At 41.2% G+C, this 21,040-nt stretch overlaps 1 protein-coding gene across 1 annotated transcript; it reads left to right on the forward strand.

Moving 5' to 3' along the window:
- Nucleotides 1-11,179: 11,179 nt before the first annotated feature.
- LOC143588145 (leucine-rich repeat receptor protein kinase HPCA1-like) lies at nt 11,180-20,363 on the forward strand. Its single transcript, XM_077069241.1, has 19 exons — nt 11,180-11,384; nt 11,456-11,576; nt 11,684-11,755; nt 11,852-11,923; nt 11,997-12,068; nt 12,734-12,895; nt 12,976-13,050; nt 13,142-13,213; nt 13,554-13,625; nt 13,697-13,765; nt 14,085-14,159; nt 14,244-14,315; nt 14,541-14,675; nt 15,177-15,658; nt 18,508-18,660; nt 18,739-18,875; nt 19,198-19,417; nt 19,502-19,737; nt 19,882-20,363. Exons 1-19 carry the CDS (start codon nt 11,309-11,311, stop codon nt 20,353-20,355), a joined length of 2,847 nt encoding a protein of 948 aa, XP_076925356.1. The 5' UTR covers nt 11,180-11,308; the 3' UTR covers nt 20,356-20,363.
- Nucleotides 20,364-21,040: the final 677 nt, after the last annotated feature.

Consider the following 21,040-nt stretch of genomic DNA (forward strand, 5'->3'; position numbering starts at 1 on the left):
GGGTAGCCAATCCTGTGATGGTAAAGAAGAGCAATGGGTCATGGAGAATGTGCATTGATTTCAAGGACCTCAACAAAGCGTGTCCAAAAGATTGTTACCCCCCTCCCAAACATTGACGCGAAGGTGGACTCTGTGGCGCCATTTAAGCTCAAATGTTTCCTGGATGCCTATAAGGGCTATCACCAAATTTAAATGGCACCACAAGATGAGGACAAGACTGCTTTCAGAACTGACAAGGGTGTTTTCTGTTACACAAAAATGCCCTTTGGTTTGAAGAATGCAGGAGCCACTTACCAAAGACTCATGGATGCAGTTTTCAACAAGCAAATTGGAAGAAACTTAGAAGTCTATGTGGATGATTTGGTGATTAAAAGCAGGGAGGAAAAACAAATGCTCAAAGACATCGAAGAAACCCTTCGGCGCCTAAAGGAAGTAAACATGAAGCTCAACCCGAGCAAATGCACATTCGGCGTAGAAGAGGGGAAATTTCTCGGTATAATGGTCACCAAGGATGGTTTCAAGGTGAACCCAGAGAAGGTGGAGGCTATCCTCGACATGCCCTCACCATCCACCGTGAAGGAAGCTCAAAAGTTGAATGGTAGATTGGTATCAATTAACAGGTTCCTAGCGAACCATGCAAGCAAATCTACCCCATTCGTTAACACATTGAGAAATTGCTTAAAGAAAAGCCAATTCAAGTGGACGCCTGAGGCCGAGCAAGCTTTCAGTGAGATAAAAGAATGTCTGATAAATCTGCCTGCGCTCACAGCTCCACTACCTGGCGAAACTCTAACGTTGTACCTGTCAGCAGGAGAGCGCGCCATTGGCGCAGTGTTGTTGGTGGATCGCAAGGGAATCCAAACACCAATCTATTATGTAAGTCGGGTGCTGACAGATCTTGAGACGCGCTACACCATCATAGAAAAGTTAGTTTTATCACTAACACATGCGTCGCGCAAGCTTCATAGATATTTCAATGGTCATCCCATTGAAGTCCTGACTGATTACAACATCCAGCAAGTCTTGCGACGTCCCGCGCTCTCAGGAAGGCTGACAAAATGGGCGCTGGAATTAGGGGAGCACACGATCACCTACAAACCTCATCCAGCAATCAAGGGACAAGTCTTAGCTGATTTCATTGCAGAAATCCCTGAAGAAAAAGTCAAAGAGGCTCAGCGCGAAGTAGACCCTCCGCAAGCCAATAATGAAGAAAATGTTTGGAGATTATTCACTGATGGAGCTACAAACAACGAAGGGTCCGGCGCAGGCCTCAAACTGGTGGAGCCAGAAAATCATGAGTACACTTACGCAATCAAGTTGGATTTCAAGAGCACCAACAATGAAGCTGAGTATGAAGCCCTGCTGGCTGGTCTGCGCATCGCGCACAAGTTCGGAGTTAAAAAGCTAGAGGCTCATGTCGATTCATACTTGGTAGCAGCACAGGTCAATGGCCTTTATGATGCCAAGGAGAACACTATGCCTCTGTATTTAGAGCAGGCGAAGAAACTCACCGAGCAATTTGACTTATTCAGAATCATACATATTCCGCGCAGTGAAAACAAGTCTGCCGACGCGCTGAGCAAGATGGCATCAACCAGCTTCGATCATTTCGGCAAAGATGTCAGAGTGGAAGTAATGAGCAACCCGTCAGTGGAAGCGAAGTCTGTCCTTGTAATTCATACAACACCTTCATCATGGATAACTCCAATAATGGAATTCTTGAAAGAGGGAAAAGTAGCAGACGATCGCGCACAGGCGAGGAAGATAGGACACAAGTCGCAGAACTACGAACTGCTTGATGGTACGTTATATCGACGCTCTTATCTTGGACCGCTCATGAAATGCTTAGACGCCGAGGAAGCAAGCTATGTGATCAGAGAGATACACGAGGGAATCTGTGGAATACATGCTGGCCCGCGCATGGTGGTTGCCAAGGCAATGAACGCAGGTTACTATTGGCCAGGCATGTACTTGGACGCGTTAAAAGAGATCCAAAAATGCAAAGCGTGTCAGAGCTATGCGCCAAACACCAAGCGGCCAAAGAACAACTTGATTCCGGTGACCTCCTCATGGCCTTTCCACAAATGGGCAATCGATATTGTGGGTCCCTTACCACAAGCGCAAGGGCGGTTAAAATTTTTGGTAGTGGCAGTAGATTATTTCACAAAATGGGTTGAAGCCAAGCCACTGGCAAAAATCACAACCGAGGCAATGAAGCAATTTATTTGGAGCCACATCATATGCCGTTTTGGCCTGCCCATGGAAATTGTGAGCGACAATGGCAAACAATTCACTGACAAGAAGATATCCAGTTGGCTCAAGGAATTGCGCATCAACCAGGTCTTCACTTCAGTATACCACCCTCAAGGGAATGGCCAAGTGGAACGCGCGAACCAAAGCTTGCTGAATGGGCTGAAGAAAAGGTTGGAGGGAGAATCCCATTCATGGGTCGAGGAGCTACCTAATGTCCTGTGGGCGCACAGGACATTAAGCAAAACCAGCAATGGCGAATCCCCGTTCAGCCTAACCTATGGAACGGAGGCTATGATTCCAGCAGAGATTGGATGCCCATCCTATAGAGTGCTAATGATGAGTAAGACGGATAACGAGCGCGAAAGGAGGTTGGATCTCAACTTATTTGAAGGGCGCAGAGAGGCGGCTATCATCAGTGAAGCCAAATACAAGAAAAAACTAGAAAAATATTACAATCAGCGCGTGAAAGAATGCCACTTCAAGAAGAATGATTTTGTCCTTCGGAACAATGAAGCTAGTCGCGCGATACCCCCGGGAAAGATGTCCCCCAACTGGGAGGGACCTTATCAAGTCTCGGAAGAATTGGGAAAAGGCGCATACGCTTTAAAAGATTTGAATGGAAAGAAGATCCCGCGCACATGGAACGCAGCACAGCTTAGAAAATGTTTCATGTAAAAATTGTCAAGTTTGTAATCAAGGCTTTTTAAGCCATTATGAATAATGATACGCGCTATTTTCTCTTAATGTGTGTTCTATTACCTTTTGCATACATGTTTCACACTTCCCTTTATTAATTTTGAGCAATATGACAACATTGTATTGACATCAAACTAAAAATAAAACGAAGTAAAACATACATGCGCGAGCTTCAAGCTCAAACGCGTTAACGAGTTTTAACTCTAAAACGTCAGGGCCTTAGCCCAATAATATGAGCCTTAGCTCAGGGCCTTAGCCCAATAATATGAGCCTTAGCTCAAATTACTCACAACATCCATCCTACATGCTGCGCAGCAAGACCATAAAAATACCTAAACACAGCTAAGGCAAAGCACATGCCAAAACATAGTTGTTAAGGTCTCAGGTCGAGGTTGCGCATGGGATTATAATGGATATCAGAGTAACACATACTGACACGTAAAGGCTAAAAAAACTCATTCATAATTCCCTATAATAAATGCGCGATAACGTCGCGCAAAGAGGAATAATGAAATGCCAAGGCACGTGTCAGCATATTCAGAATATTGCAAAATAACTTGAAATATGACAAGGATTAAGTAAAATAATTTCCTTACAACCTTGTTCAAGTTTCAATGTGCGCTATATTCAACAAGCAAACACATGCAATATAAAGAGATGAATTGGGAATGCGCAAGATGCGAATAAGGAAAAAACAAAATTTCATTCCAAAACATAGAAGTTTACAAATTTACAAATGATGAGATAAAAACTACAAAAAAAAAAAAAAAAAAACATGAAGGGCTTTTCAAGTCTCTATATCAATATCAGCCTCTTCATCGTCCTCATCATTACCTCCTCCCTCAGCATCTGGCGCAGCCCGCTCCTCGTCATCTTCAAACTTACCATAATCAAGCTGTTCGTCTGGAATGGAGTCGTCTTCTATCACGATAGTGTCAGGAGTAGGTCCTTTGGCCACGCCAGAGCCGCTAGCAGAGGCAGCATTGCCCGCACCATCGTCACTGCCACCAGTCCCTTCACATTCATCAAGTAATTTCTTTAGCGCGCCAAGATCGGGCTGGTCAGCAAGCGCGGCTATCTGCAAGTCACCAGGAAAAGTATGAGTACAAAAGATTAGGAAAATAAGTCAAAGTAAACTCATTAAGGTTAAAATACCTGCTCAAGGATGGGAATTGGAGTATTCAAGTACTTCTCCCCCACCTCGGCCATGTCAGCGCAGACATCGTCGAGCTGATAAGGGTAGTCGGATGGATTCTTCTTCAGCATGCCATATTCATAGCCATCCTTAAACCCTTCAGCTCGACCCACCAAGCGCGATGCTGCATTGCAATCCATCACAAGGGTCTGAAACTCGTCTGAGTATTTCATCGCATAAGCGCAACGAGTCACACCCTGTGAAACTAGCCATTGACGATCCTGCGCGAGGGAAGAAACAGACGTCTCAAGAGCAGGAATCTGAGAGTTTAACAACTCAACAGTTTCCTTGGCTTGTTTTAGCTCTTCTTTGTCAGACGCTGCTGCCGCCAAGGCTTCATTCTTTTCTGCTCGCGCAGCATCGAGCTCTTTCTTCAGGCGCGCAACCTCATTCTCTAATAAAGATTTGTCAGTGTTAGCCTGCGCAAGAGTTTGGTCACGCGCCTCTGCCTCCAACTCCAGGTCACGCGCCCGGAGCGCGTACTTGATGGCATCCGCTTCTGCCACCTGCAGCTTCTCCCGCGCAGCTTGCAGCTCATGCACGCGCTTCACAAAAGCAGCGTTGGCACTTGCCCGGTTCTCGCTTAGTTCCGCTTGGAGTTTCTCAGCCCTCTCTCGGGCATCAGAAAGATTCCAAGCTGAAACCTTAGCCTCTCGCTTGGCCTCCACAAGGGCATCACGCACTTTTATATAATCATTGCGAAGCTCTTGGGAGGCAGCAAAGAATGCAGACCCGGCAAAAAGGTGGTCATTAAGCAAGTCCACGCGAGCGCGGTCCTCTTGAAACCTCCTCTCAGCCGGAGGAACAGAGTGAGCCCAGAAGTCTTCACATACGCCCATGGATTGAAATGAGCTATCTTCGGTGATATTCCAGCTCGGGCGATTTATGTGATCGGCTTCCTGCAAACACAAAACCACGCAAAAGCAACGCTTTAGTCATCTAAACACTAATCTGGAAGTCCGCACAGCGGAGCAAAACAAACTTATACCTGCGGAGAGGCAGAAAAGTCAGCGCCAGCCCCACGAGAAGAAGGCTGCGCCACGAAATCTCGTGGCGCTACAGGGCTTGCGCGGCCACCATCAGAGCCTTCAGAATTGACCTCCTCATCATCCTCTGTAACAGGTCTCTTTTCCTGCGACTTGGAAAAATCAAAAACAGTCTCACAAGGGCTGCGCGCAGGAAGAGGTGAGGGAGGTCTTGACGCCGTTAGATCAGCGCGTAAAATAGTCTCCTGCTCTTTAGTAATCCCAATGAGAGGAGATTCAGTGCTTGTTGGAGCAATAGCAGAACTAACGGCGCCGGCGCCGGCGCCAGCAGTGCCACCAACAGCTTGTGTGCCAGCTATAATTCCTATGAAAAAACCAACAAGGAGAAATGATTCATGACTTGATCTAAAGGAAAAAATCAGAAAATCAAAACGCAATAAATACCTTGGCGCACCGCCGTCCGCGAATTGAGCATCGCCATGAAGTCCATTTTCCCCCTTTTCGAGGGTAAAACAGGGGACTTCAAAGCAACCTTCGGCGCAGCCTCGGTACCTTGCTGCGCCTAAGGTTGAGCCACCAAAGTCGCCGGCTCTACAAACATTTGAGTGAGCAAAGCTTCATTAATAACTCTATCGGAATCACGCTCATAAAACCACAAAATATAAACAAAGTATACCTGTTGGAGAAGATGAAACAGCAGGCGCAGCGCCGCTTCCCTTGTCCGCCGCGCGAAGAGATGAGGTGGCAGCACCATACCTCGTGTGGACAGGAGGATTGCCCACACCTCGAGGCAAAGAAGACGAGGAAAACTTGGAGGTAAATCCCTTGGTTTTCTCAAGTCCCTTCGCTTGGGTAGGAGGAAGATTATGGGCAACAGGGGCATCATTTTTCTTCTGTTTTTTACTGGCCCCTGCGCCAGTTTTGCCTTTAGCTTTGCGCTTGAGTTGTGGCGCCTCAGCTGCTTCCTCCTCCACCTCCTCTTCCGCAAGCTCCAACTCATAGTTCTCGAGCGCATCTACAATACGTGCGACAGAAATGTTAACCAAATTTGGTATTCTAAAGGCATAAGCATAAGTACAAAGGCTTACCAGGCGCATCGCTGTCAAAGCAAAATTCTAAATCGACAGGGATGAACATATCATCGAAGCGATCGGGGAAAGCAAGTTCCCCAGCGCTCAGCGCGACAGAGCCGCCCTCCATATGCTCGTCATAGGCGGCGTGGACGTATTCCTTGCTTACTGCATAAAACAAGACAAATGATATCAGCAAAACGAATTATATTCGCGCAGAAATAATGCAATGAGCTAATAACTCACCTAAGCCATCAACATGGACGACGGGCTCAGTCGCGCTGTCGGTCCACCTCTTGCTCATACCAACCCCCACCAGCGCCTCCTCGCAAATATTCTTGGCGGGGGATGGTTCAGCAGATAACTTGTTAACCCATGCGCCCGTTGGGTTCTTAAGAACATTCTCATCCGCGGGCGCAGAAGTGATCGAGCGCATGGTCATGCGGATGGGAATCACACCAGCCTTAATATAAAAAAAATTTTCAGCCAAGTCATGAAGGCTTTTGAAGGAAACAGTGCAACACTTAACCTTCTGACTGCGCGGTATGAATGAGAACCAAGAATCTTGGATTTTTGGCTTTTAAAAATATTGAAAGCGCCGAGGGGTGGGCTCCTCGCGCTGAGCTTTGCACATGAACTCAAAATGAGTCATGCGCACTAGTCCACAAGGATGGACTTGGGATATGTGAATCCCATAAAACTGAAGGAGCGCACCCATAAACCTTGTCATCGGAAGACGAAGGTTACAGTGAGTGAAAAAGTGAGAGTATAAAGAGATATAGCCGGTGGGCGGATCTGCCGCCGTTTGCCCGGTCGCCGGGAGCAGACAGCTGTACACAGGGAGAAAACCCTGAGAGGCGACGAGATTGTCGAAGTCAGACTGTTTCAATTTGCAGGGAATCTCATCCCATCTCTTCACTGTTTTGTTCTTCCCCACCTCCTCCGACGAGGCCTCGGCAGCCCGTTTACCCTTGCCGTTCTTCTTCAAAGTGGAAATAACCAACGACTTTACACGGCGTTTGCTGGGGGAAATTGTGGTGTCTGGGTTATCAGACATACAATTGTGAATCAAACAGTATGGTTACTTTAAGCACGGAAATCTGGAAGCAAAGGATAAAGGCTCTTAATCGGAATGAAAATTGAAGAAGAAAGAGTTCTGAAAATAACAATGAAGATGAAGAAAAAACCACTCAAAAGGCTTGCTTTTATAGGCCCAGGAGAGAGAAAGAAACAGGTAATGATCAGAGTTACGCAGGCCAACATGAGCGCGACACGTGTTCCTGACACTGTATGAGGAGACATGAAAGGCCACTGTAGCACCTCGAGCACACGAAAAGTCTGACATATAACGTCTCCATCTCTGACGCATGTCAGCACCAACCAACCACGTACATGGACGATTCATTTCAACCAAAAGGATAGAATTTCGCGCAACACACTAGTGAGAAATGAAAAAGAAGATAAACCCTATTAAAAAAGCAAACCATTAAGTCTAATATCTATCTTACCTCGCTCGCGCGAGACAAGACACACATTAGACTGGGGGGGCTTGAAGAGGTATGCACCCGCCTTAACATCGAGCGGGGCGGGTCAACCCACAAGATATAGACAAGAGGCTTGAAATCAGGATGTCATGAAGACGCAAAGCCAAAACCTATGCGCGTGGCGCATATCACATATGCTCACGCATATCACATATGCTCAAGCATCACATATGCTCACGCATATCATATATGCTCACGCATCGCATATGCTCACGCATCGCATATGCTCACGCATCATATACGCTCACGCATATCACATCTGCGCGTGGCGCATCTGCGCGTGGCGCATATCACATATGCTCACGCATATTACATATGCTTGCGCATATCACATGCTCACGCATATCACATCTGCGCATGAAACATCTGCGCGTGAGAATAAAGAGAAGACCTCGCGCATCCCCAGGATAGGCGCATATCACACATGCACACAATCAACCACGTCCTTATCCAAATCAGGATAAGGACAACCATGATTGTGCTCATCAGACAACCTTCCAGAAGGTATCTTTTAAGGAATAAAGAATATGCTGATGTTGACAGCTGCCAATGAAGGGTGGACAACTCAGCAAAGCCCATGTGCTACCACGTGATTGCACATGGGTCAGGTGAAATACCTTGGTCAGAGAATAATCAATGAAAAAGCACCAGGTGTCCTAAGGACACGTGGCGCGAAGCAATAGGAGGAGGCCAAAAAGGCCCTAATTGGGTCTGAGCCCAATCATTGGAAACCCTAATACTATAAATACCACACCACCTCCACAGTGGGAGGTAAGCAAGAAAATATATTCTAAGTCCTTACTCACTTTCACATTCTTATCATCTTCTCCTACAATATCTTATTCTCACACCGGAGGGTTACCCCAAAGAGGACCCCTCTGTCCCTTTCTGAGGGGTAAGTTCATGGTGCTGCTCATTTTGTAGGTGGAAGAACTCATATTCCGGAAAACCATCGGTGATACAACACACTCATACCCGAGGAACGTTGATCGTATATAAGTAAGTCGATCCACGCTTCTTCAAATAGAAACTAGATTATCATAAGAAAACTTACGAATAGATATTAAATGTTTAAAGACAAGTGGGGGTAAAAGAATGTCATTTAGTTGAAAGGTGTTGTTTAGTAAGGTGTAGCTGGAAAGACCGAGCTCGAAATTGGAAGTTGTTGGCCATTGCGGACAAAAATATTACCTTGAAAAGCAACGTTAGATGGGTTTTGGATTTTACCTGGATTGGTAGTGAGGCGTGATGTCGCACCGGAATCATTGTGCCAGGGCTAGTTAGTCGGGTTTAAGTTGACAGTGAAGGGCGGCTCCAAGTTCCGTGGGACTGAGAGGATTAATCGGCATGTTGGGGCTTATGTATTGGGCCTAAAACACAACATTAGCAATCTAGTACGATTGGGTCTGTGAGTTATAAGTAGTGGGCCTATCATTCCATGGAGTGGAGCAGGTGGACAGTTGGGTTGGATGTGGGCAAGGAGGGAAACTGGCCTACTATTATTGTGGGGAGGCATAATAAGGTGGTTGTCCAGTCCATGGAGCCCAAGTTTGATGTTGACGATATTGACCTGAATTACGTCCCCTACCAGAGTACCCAACGCCTCTTCCTCTGTACGTTAGTCCACAACCTCGGTAATATTGTTGCCGTCCATATTGACCCGGCTGAGTTAGTGAAAGAACCCATAGGTGCGTGGTGAGATGGGCCTATAGGGTGGACGGGTGATCCATTTTGGGCCAGTTGGGGCGTGATGTTTGCAACCTGTGGAGCAGATGCGGGTTGTGCAGCAAGAAAGGCTGTTCGGGCTTGTTTCTGTGGTTCAATACGTTGTCTCTCAGAGTCGAGTTAGTTTCTTGCATCATCCCACGAAGTGGCTTTTTGGTTGATTAGAGCTCTTGCTATAGCATATTCAGGGGGTAGACCATGACCCAGTTGAATAACGAGTCGGGATTCTTCAACATGGTGGTCGACATCTTCAAGTTGGTCGGCTAACTCCTTTAATTTCTGATAGTAATCTTCAAGGGAAGAACATTTAGCAAAAGTTGAATTGGTAAACTTGATCTCAAGAGCTGCCGCGCGAGATTGTTTATTGATTAAGAAGATATTTTTGACTCGATCCCACGCCTGTCGAGCCGTAGATTCATTTTCCAATTCGTGAGAAGCAAAATATCGGATAATGTACCATGGACCCGTTGAAGGACTATGGCATCAATTTCGAACCACGACTCGTAAGTGGGGTCTGTTTTAGCCAGTGGGGGTGTACCATCTATGTGATGTAGTACCTTTTAGCCTCTGGTGTGAAGCCGGAACAACCTTGTCCAGGTTAAAGTACGTGATCTATTCGCCATCTAGAGGGCGAATGTTCAATTGGATGTTTGTTACGCTATAGACCGGGTGTAGTGGTTTAGATTTAGCCGGATTTGAGGGTGTTTGCCCGATCATCGTGAATGAATAGGAAGGCTGATATTAGAGGCGTCTTGAAAAGAAAGAAGAAAAAAAAATAGGGTTTAAACAATTTGTGGCTGTGATACCATGTGAAGAAATAATATTGACATCATTGGTTGATCCTATTGTATAATAATTACAAATATATGATAAATATAATGCTCTAATAAACAGGAAATGATGGGCTAGGCCATTAAGCGCTGTCTGTGATCGCAGGTGTATGAGGTCGCATTTTGGCATTGTATTACCCTGAGTAGCTAGGCTTTACAATGAATGTGACAAAATAAACACGCAAGAGAAATAAAATTCAAACAAGACATGAGTATGCTAGAAAGCATGCTGAAAGAGCCTCCAATGTCCTCCAAGCTTGATGGATAATTATACGAGCCAACAAGAGCTTGGAACGTACGTGAATGTTATAAAGGTTATAATGTATGTGTGCATTATAATGCATCATATGATCATAGACGACGAAAGATTGATCACAGGTAAAATGGCCAGTGATGAAGATCCTCCAAATTATCTACACCGAGTCACAAATAAATTTTAACATGTACGAAAAATAGTTTGATAAACAACATGACAAGTTAATTCATAAAGTATATATATTTGGAATTTAAGTATGATTTTTAGATTGTTTATTCATGGAATATTCACTTATGTTTTTATCAACTTCAGTGTCATTCTAATTAGTAAAAATTTGTTTCCTTTGTACATGCTATTTTTATTAACTGTTTAGTTATTTTCTAAATAAGTTATTTTGGTGCAAAAGTGTGCATGTACTTCCAAAGTAATAGACTTATTCTTGATGATTGGTCCCATCTAACTAAAAATCAAAGTTGGACTTTGCAATTCAAAACAAAATAAAATAAACATGCTTTCTTGTTGTTTTATGCTTGTCAATGAAATGAACTAGTAAAACTAATACTAAGTTTATTCAATCAATAAAAGAATAGTAAACGGCTCAACACGCTCCATTAATTAATTCAACAGTGATCAACTACTGATTGGTACATCCCTCCTGTCATGACTGAAACGTTCTTCATTTGTGTTCAAAAATATCTCATTTAATCAGGTCTTCTTCTCTTCCATTTTCACAATTCATGTTTCAAGTCTCAAATGGGTTCAAGAATACACCAACTTGTTCTGTTTTTGTTCATCCACTTTTCGTTTTCGATCGCACAAAATGATGATGGTACGTTTACATATATATTTCAGTTCTTGTTTCATGGTCATGATTATGATATGATCATGACGATGGTGCAGGCTCAGTTATGCGAGTTCTAAAAGATTCATGGCGGAATACACCACCCAACTGGGAGGATAACCCGGACCCATGCAGCGGGTGGGACGGGATCAGGTGCAGAGACTCACGTATCATCTCCATGTGAGTCCTTTCTGCCATTAATATCCATCTTCCACCACCAACAAATTAAATTATTATTTATTTTGTTTTCATTTCAACCATTCATACTTGATATTTTATTTATTTAGAATTTTGACAAGCATGGGTGTGACTGGAACCCTCTCCGGAGACGTCGGGCAGTTAACTGAATTGGAGATTCTGTAAGTTAAAATGGTTAGCTGGAAAATTGTAGATTGAATTTGGTGGTCTCTTGACTTTCTGGTTTCCTTCCTTAACATATTTCTTTTGGTATGTAGAGATCTATCATACAATCGTTTGACTGGGCCTCTGAGTCCACGAATTGGGAATTTGAGGAAATTACGAAACTTGTGAGTGATTTCAATGATTCAAATATCTGGGGTATCTTGTTTCCCATGTTTTTCATTAATTCTTGTTGGTCAGGCAATTGGTTGATTGTGATTTCAGTGGTCCACTCCCAGAGACCCTTGGAAGTTTAGAAAGTCTGACTTTTTTGTAAGTTGTTTTTTTCTTTTTGTCAAATCGCTAACTTAGACACCACCAGGCTACAAGCTCTTTGATGTCTTTACGTAACTCTCACATGTTTTTCGTCCAAATTGTATGTCGAGTCCCTTTTTTTCGGAAAAGGAATGAGCATAAAAGGAAACAGCCGGGTTAATAGTCACAAGTGTACATATATTGCATAAAACAAACTAAATCATTTTGTTTAAAAGAAGTTAGTGTATAACTGAAATTATATAACTTTTGTAATTATATTTACGAGTTACGACACCAATGCATTACGAAAAAGATTTGAACTTTTGGAAATATTGTGTTTTGAGTCAACCCAACTTTGACCACAAATAGGACTTTTACGCAAATACCAGATGCGAGCCCTTAAATACCACCGACACGTTTTAGCCACGTTAGCTGTGGATGAGAACCGAATATCATAGTTAAGCGTACTTGGATGTGAGTAGAAAACCCCGGAAAGAAATTGCAAACCTGTGAGCTCATTAATTATGGCATTCGATGTTAGTATGCTGCAACAAATATATCTGTCTTTATCCAAACTCATTTTGCCACGACTGGCCGGCAATTTTTCGATATAAAATCATTTCACATTTTTGCACAAAAGATGAGTAATTAGTTTGCCCATAATTAACATTGTAACTGTGTAGGTCTCTGAATCTGAATGGTTTCACCGGACCGATACCGCCTTCCATTGGTAACCTTACAAATCTTTACTGGTTGGATCTAGCTGATAATCGGCTCACTGGAAGCATACCAGTTTCTAGTGGAAACACTCCTGGTCTTGATAATTTGACTAATGCACTACACTTGTATGTTTATTCTTTTCCAAAATCAAGTCGTTTAGTATATTTATTTATTTAGGTCTATGCTCACCTATGTTTGTTTTCAGCCATCTTGGAGGGAACAGGCTCTCAGGTGATATCCCAGAACGGATCTTTCACTCAAATCTGGACCTAATTCATCTGTATGTTCTATTATAACAAACATGGTATCATTTGATAAAATGGAATGATCTACCAAGTTAACTTACTTTCTTACTTGTTTTTGTCTCGCAGTCTACTTGAAAACAACCAGCTTACAGGCACCATCCCCGACACGCTTGGGCTTGTGAAATCACTAGAAGTTGTGTGAGTACTAGAAAACTTTAAAGTATAATATTGTATCAGGATTATTTCACCTAATGGTAACCAAGTTTACTCCGTATCCCACTAAAGTCACTACACTTTTATAACTATAAAACCATTCAAGTTTCAATATTGTTCCATTTGTTATGAAAGTTTTAATCAATATTAGAAGTTATTAAAATTACAAAACGTGGTTATAGTAATTATTTTTTTAGCTAAACTTGAGTGACTTCTATAGTTAGATAAAGTGACTTTACTGGAGTAATATTGATACTTGTTTATTTAGTTTTTAGCTAAACTTGAGTGACTTCTATATTAATGTTCGTTCTTCTTGTGATATCAGACGCCTTGATAGAAACTCTTTAACCGGGAATGTTCCATCAAACATCAATAACCTTACCAACTTATTTGAATTGTAAGTATAAGAAGAATTTTGAGTTGGTCAATGTTTTTGTTCATTTCATTTTCTGATAAACTTACGTGTAGGTACCTCTCAAACAATCTACTGACCGGCCAGGTGCCTAATTTGACTGGTTTGGATGCCCTCTTCTATCTGTGAGTCGTAATATTTTGGTATCATTTTCAATGAACGTGTAACAATTAATTGGAATTTTCTTTACATAACCAAGCCGAATTTGAACTACACCTTACATGACCCGTCTTGATAAACATAGACAAAATAATACTATCTAACAAATTATCCCCTCTTAAGATACACCAAATAAACAACATAATTAATCAAACAACTAAGCAGACCCATGACTAAACTCAAACTCTAGCCACTAGCTGCTGGACATCGTTTCACATATGAACAAACAAGATTAGTCCAACAATCCTTGAATACATATACTGATTTGACAAGCTCACGTTTCAGGGATTTAAGCAACAACACTTTTGACCTGTCGGACGTTCCTTCTTGGTTTACAACTTTACAGTCTTTGACCACACTGTAATATCCATCTTGACCATTAAAATTATCTTCCTTTTTTGAATCAACATGGCATATTATTTACCTATCTATTATGTTTTACAGAAACATGAACAGTACAAGCCTAGTAGGACAGCTGCCTGCTGAACTTTTTAGCATCCCTCAGTTACAAAACGTGTAAGTTAAGATTTTGTTGGTTTTTATAGTTATATTATTGATAGTTTATGTTTATCATCACTTTTGGTTATTGGTAGTGTATTACCATTACTAGTACATTTTCTTCTTCTGTTTGTGATCGATATCCACTCTATGGCGGTCGTATCTTTATACTTCATATTTTTAAGAAAAAAAATTATATCACTTGTTGAGATACTTACCATTTGAAACCCTTGTTTTCCTCAGTGATTTAAGTGGCAACAGACTAAATGGCACCTTGGATATCGGCTCTAGCCAAAGCGATCAACTACAACAGGTCGATTTGCAGAATAATCAAATCGCTGATTTCAGACAAAGGAGGCAATCTACTATTGCAGTAATGTGAGTTTTTCTCATTTCAATTGTCATCGACAGACTAAAATTAAGTGTGGTAAGCCAGTTGTGTTCGTGGCTTAGGGGGGTCGAACCCAAAAACTAGGTACGGATGCTTGAGGTTGACACAAACCCGGTGCATTTGACCTCAATATTTTATTTTCTTCTATATATATCTATAAAGTTAGAAATTTACAACAAAACATAAAAATGAAGACAATTATGTTAATTACAAAAGTTGATGTCAATTCCCCTTCAACTTTTAAATTTTGACCTTCAAATACCCAACCATTTTAAGTTATGACATAATACCAGGAGCAAAAAATATTAACATGTTAAACATGTCAATCCAAACCCAACCCAACCCATTTAGTGAAAAATGTTTCCGGGTGGGGTTCAACTGGAAACAGATCGTACCTGTTTAGAGTAAACACAGACCTATGAGTCTTGCGTTGTCATACATAATTCACACCCCTAACTAAAATCCATATGTTTATGATTTGTCTGCAGACTTGTCGGAAATCCAATATGTATGGAAACAGGAGCTACATCAGATCCATTTTGCTCCCTGCCCCCAAATAACGATACTCCATACTCGACACAACTCGAAAAGTGCACGTCCATAGATTGTAGGCGCGGTCAAGCAAGTCCAAATTGTAGATGCGCATTTCCCTACACGGGCAACCTTGTCTTCCGAGCTCCTTCATTCTCTGACCTTGGAAATCGGGCCATTTACGAGGCTCTCAGGGGCCAAATGATTGATTATTTCCGAGAGACTCAACTGCCGGTTGACTCGGTTTCACTCAGGAATCCTAGCAAAAATTTGGATGGTTATCTTGTGATCACCCTACAGCTTTTCCCATTTGCAGATGAAAGGTTCAATAGAACCGGGCTAGTTGACGTTGGGTTCTCCCTTAGTAACCAAACATTCAAGCCTAACGACACCTTCGGGACCTACTATTTCCAAGCTGAAAACTATGACTTCAGTGCTGGTAATTAACATATATATTCTTTTTCACTTAATTAGCATTTAGCGACCAATTTACTCAAACTAATTAAAGTCCATCAACTTGTAAAGAGGTCACAAAACAAATTATTACATGATGATCGAAGCCCATCAACTTGTCTCTATAATGTATGCTGATAGGTATTGAATTAGGAAATGTTGAGATGATTGAAATCAAATATGTAAAGTATATTATTATATTGAAGAAGATGATCTCAAGGATCTACAAAGGATAACTAACCACCGAAGTGGTCTCGGGCTATGCCCTTCTCATGCTAATGCAATGAGCTTAACAACTTACCTAATATCTTTCTTATCCTTCCAAAATGACTATTGATCCTTACTTATAAGAATAGAAATTACACTTACCCCCTCCCACAATTACAAACGACTGTTAAGTATTAAGTAATAGAATAAGATCTCTATCAATACTTCCCCCATAACACAAGACTTGTCCTCAAGGCTTGATAGAAGACCCCCCACCCGGAAGAATGAACCCGTCAACGCAGGAATCGTCCATATGCTCCAACTGACAATGCATCCCCTCGAAACCATCAGATTCATCATCCCCGAGTAACAACACACAAAGTTTCCCTCCGGACACCTATGAGTTGGACCGTAGGGCTGTCCACACTTGTAGCATAATCCTTTCTTTCTGCGTTCCTCCCATGCGAGATAAGGAACGAACTCCCCGATCACGACCGCCTACAAGCCCACCAGCAGGTCCATAGTTCCCAACAGTTTTGGACACCGTATTGCTCAACGAACGATGCCCAAATCCAGAATCCAATATTGGCAGCCCCGCATGTTGAGCGTACCGAAAACGAGACAGCAACGATCTGGAATCCAATGGCCGAAGCATCAACTCAACATCCTTAGCCAAGGACATTGCCTCAATGCAAGAAGATGGACGATGCAAACGAACCCTTGGTTTGACATCATCCTTCAATCCCGCGATAAAATACCCGATAATTTGGGACTCCGGTAAACGAGGAACTAAGGACAACAGATACTCGAAATCATCTATGTAATCAAAGATTGAATCTGCTTGCTGAATAGTAGCTAAGTGTTCATATGGATTCTGAATTTCTAATCCACTAAATCGTTGCAATAATTCACCCTGAAATTCCACCCAAGAGACAGAATCATGAACCTGAGTGACAATGGTGAACCAGTGTTGAGCGGTGCCCACCATGCTCAATTGAGCCAATCGAATGCGTGATTCCGCCAGCGTGCCATTGATGTTGAAATAGAGGTTTGCCTTTTGGATCCACCCCTGAGGATCGAAACCATTGAACTCTGGTAACTTGACCTTCTTCACCGCCCAAGGCAAACCAAACGGTGCAACATTATCAGAACTGGGATCTAACCGCAGTTGTGATGGAAACCCACCATTTCCGGAAAGACCAGATCCAGATGCCGGAGAACTGATCGAACGTTTATCCTGTTGCTTCATCCAATCGAGGGCGGTTTTCTGAAATTCATTTGATTCCGATTGAGCCGCAGCCAACGACGCCTTAATCTCGGCAACATCCTGCTGTAACTGATGGATCTGCTGGTCATGAGTATCGAGGCGAGCTGTTTGATTCACCATAATTGAGTATGAAATTGAAGAAATAAAATGGAGGAATTCGTAGATATAAACCATAATGTGAAATTGGATTCAGATCTAATAATCAAAATGGGAACTAATTGGATCTGAGATCCGAATGGGAGCACAGATCTGGAAATTGAAATTGTAAGGAAAACAGAGGTGCGAACACAGATCTGGAAGGTGAATTTGAAAGGGAAGCAGAGGTGAGCCAGGTCGGACCGTATTGAATTAGGAAACGTTGAGATGATTGAAATCAAATATGTAAAGTATATTATTATATTGAAGAAGATGATCTCAAAGATCTACAAAGGATAACTAACCACTGAAGTGGTCCCGGGCTACGCCCTTCTCATGCTAATGCAATGAGCCTAACAACTTACCTAATATCTTTCTTATCCTTCCCAAATGACTATTGATCCTTACTTATAATAATAGAAATTACACTTACCCCCTCCCACAATTACAAATGACTATTAAGTATTAAGTAATAGAATAAGATCTCTATCATATGCACTTGAAATTCTTAAACCAATAAAAATAAAGTGCAGTTCAATATTTTTATTGAAGTAATGAATGGCATTTTTGAAGGCGCGGTAATTTCTAAGTGAGCCCAGCGAGTGGGCGAGCCTAATTATTTACGGATGGGTGGTTTAGCCGGTTAAAGGATAATTGGGGTTTAATAGTTTTCTTGCTCGCCAACGGCCAAGCTTGGGTTACTCTATAGGCAGAACATCATCAAGTAGATTTTGATCAAGATAGTTAGTTTTTGAGTTATTTTATAATTATGATAAAGTGAATTTTCTCTAAATTAATTGTGTTTTGTTTATATTGTTCCGTGTACTTAATTGATATTGTTTCAACCTTTGAATTTTAACAAATTTGGTCAACTTAAAAGTTAACAAGCCATTATCTAAAAAACAAAATTTGATTGCGCATTTTCAACAATTAGTTTAGAGTCGACGTTAAAATACAAAAATAGCTTAGTGGTTTTTTTTTTCATGTGTTTTTTACAACTTACAAGTTGAGGGACTTCATTTGATAGGTTAGATTATTACTCAAAAATATTAATTTTATAATAGTATTTCACACATCTGTTACTTGAAAAACAAGATAGTAATTATATTACTTTACTTGAAATAATATAAATTTTCATGTAATGCCTTTTCCCACCTCTCCTTTACACTATGTATAGTTAGTTTAGTTAGTCATTAATGAAACCATATGCTGGTGTGATCTCACAGGAGCATCAGGGGGTAAGTCATCCAACACTGGTGCTATTGTAGGGGCGGTGGTTGGTGGTTGTGTGCTTGCGGCACTAGTCATAGTTGCAGGATTGTACGTCTTCCGTAAAAAAGATCAAGCTGATAGAACGACTCATGAGAGCAGCCCTTTTGGTATAAATTGCTATGACCCTCAGTGTTTAATAATTAATAATCTGGCACTAATGGGTTTTGTATAAAATGAATTTGTAGCGTTGTGGGACGCAAACAATGGCAGTGGTGCAGTTCCTCAGGTGAAAGGAACAAAAGCTTTCTCTTTTGAAGAGCTTAGCAAATGCACAAACAACTTTTCAGAATTCAACAACATAGGAACTGGTGGATATGGAATGGTATGTATGTAGGCACATTAGTCAGGCCGGATTAATGACTTTTAATATGGGTTTTCATGGGACAAAATGGACCATGTTATTCCAATAATAATCTATCTTTTGTTAATAAATGAATTTAAAAAAAGTTTAATCAGGTACAACAATATTTTGCTCTACTTTCGATCTATGTCCTTTACAGTTATTTATTTATTTGACCCGTATGAATAAAGATAACGCAATAGGTAAAAGGCTTAAAGTTGATACCTTTACATGTATGAAGTTTAATGAAGACAATTAATATTGATGTTTTTACATACTAAAAGAATGAGATTATTGTGTGTAGGTATACAAAGGAAGTCTACCAGATGGGCAGCTCGTTGCCATAAAAAGGGCTACACGAGGATCAACACAAGGCGGGCTTGAGTTCAAAACTGAGATTGAGCTTCTTTCAAGAGTTCATCATAGGAATCTCGTGAGTCTTATAGGTTTTTGTTTCGATCAAGGCGAACAGATGCTGGTTTATGAGTATATTGTCAACGGTACAGTCAAAGATAGTCTTTCAGGTAACTTTATCGTCTCATTTACAACTCATAATCAAATAATCATCAGAAATTCTAACTGATGATCAACACACATGATACATGCAGGGAGATCTGGATTTAGATTGGATTGGGTAAGAAGACTTCGAATAGCACTTGGAGCAGCAAGAGGATTGCAATACTTACATGATCTTGCTGATCCCCCAATCATACATAGAGATGTCAAAACAAACAATATCTTATTAGACGAACGCTTAGTCGCAAAGGTGGCAGATTTCGGGCTATCTAAATCGCTTGGTGATGCTAATAGGACTCATGTCACCACTCAAGTCAAAGGGACAATGGTATATATATATATATATATATATATATATATATATATATATATATATATATATATATATATATATATAGCTTAAATGAAAGTGTTAACTTAAATATCTATGTAAAGCGTATCATCTGAAACTATGCAATTTGGTTTGATGTAGGGTTATATGGACCCCGAGTATTACATGACAAACCAACTGACAGAAAAGAGTGATGTTTATAGCTTTGGGGTTGTACTGTTGGAGCTAATAACTGCAAGAAACCCGATCGAGAAAGGGAAGTACATTGTGAGAGAAGTGAAACAAGCAATGGACAAAAGTAAAGAGCTATACAACCTACAAGATATCCTTGACCCGACCATCGGTTTGACCACCCAACTAAAAGGTTTAGAAAGATTTGTAGACATTGCGTTACGGTGTGTGGAAGAAATAGGAGATCGTAGACCGACGATGAGTGAAGTTGTTAAAGAGATTGAGAGCATTATGGAGCTTGCGGGTCTTAACCCGAATGCTGAGTCAACCTCAAATTCAGCTGCCTACAACAATGCTAGTAAAGGAAGTGAGCATCCTTATACTAATGATAGCCTTTTTGCTTATAGTGGTGACCATTTCCCTGCAAAATTGGATCCCAAGTAGAGATACTTGCACAAGCAACTAGTTGGAACACTTGTTAAATTGTCTTTTATTCTTGTAATATGAGAAGTAGATACAATAGAGATTTTATGTACTATATAATTGAAATTCTTTTTGTACGTTTTACACAAGCTATTAAAGAAGTTTTATCATCAATTTTAAAAATATTGGAAGTTAATCTTGAAACAGGTGACAGAAAAAGTTGAAGGGGTTAACGCGTTAAGTTTTATTTTACTATTGTTTTTGGTTTATGATATGATCTAGTATTTGATAAGTTTGATTTAGTAGTTTATTTACCTTGGAAGCTAAGTTAGGGTTGAGTCAACAAAGTCTATTTATATAGTGAATGTTTTAGTATGAGTCTATAAGTAAGTTTCTTTTCATTGATAAAAATGTCAAACAAAACTTTTGTTTATATCTCTTATTCATCAATAATTTTTGTATTCTGGGCCAACAATTGAAATCAGAGACTAGGCTCAAATCAAGAAGGCATGTAATTAGTCGGGTTGAAGAAGAAATCGTTGAAGGGAGCAGGTGATCAAAACAAGAAGGTGAAGTTGAAAACTGTTAACGACATTTTTTCAACTAAACGTTGGATTAATTCAAGAAGAAAAGTACCAAGCATACCACCACGTCAAAATTGGTGGTTGTGGTTGATCAAAGAAAAGAGAAAATAAGCAGTAGTAGG

Source organism: Bidens hawaiensis, unplaced genomic scaffold (assembly GCF_021521415.1).
Source record: "Bidens hawaiensis isolate Kalapana, Puna unplaced genomic scaffold, B.hawaiensis_p1.1 tig00036026_1, whole genome shotgun sequence".
In the NCBI taxonomy this organism is placed as follows: Eukaryota; Viridiplantae; Streptophyta; class Magnoliopsida; order Asterales; family Asteraceae; genus Bidens; species Bidens hawaiensis.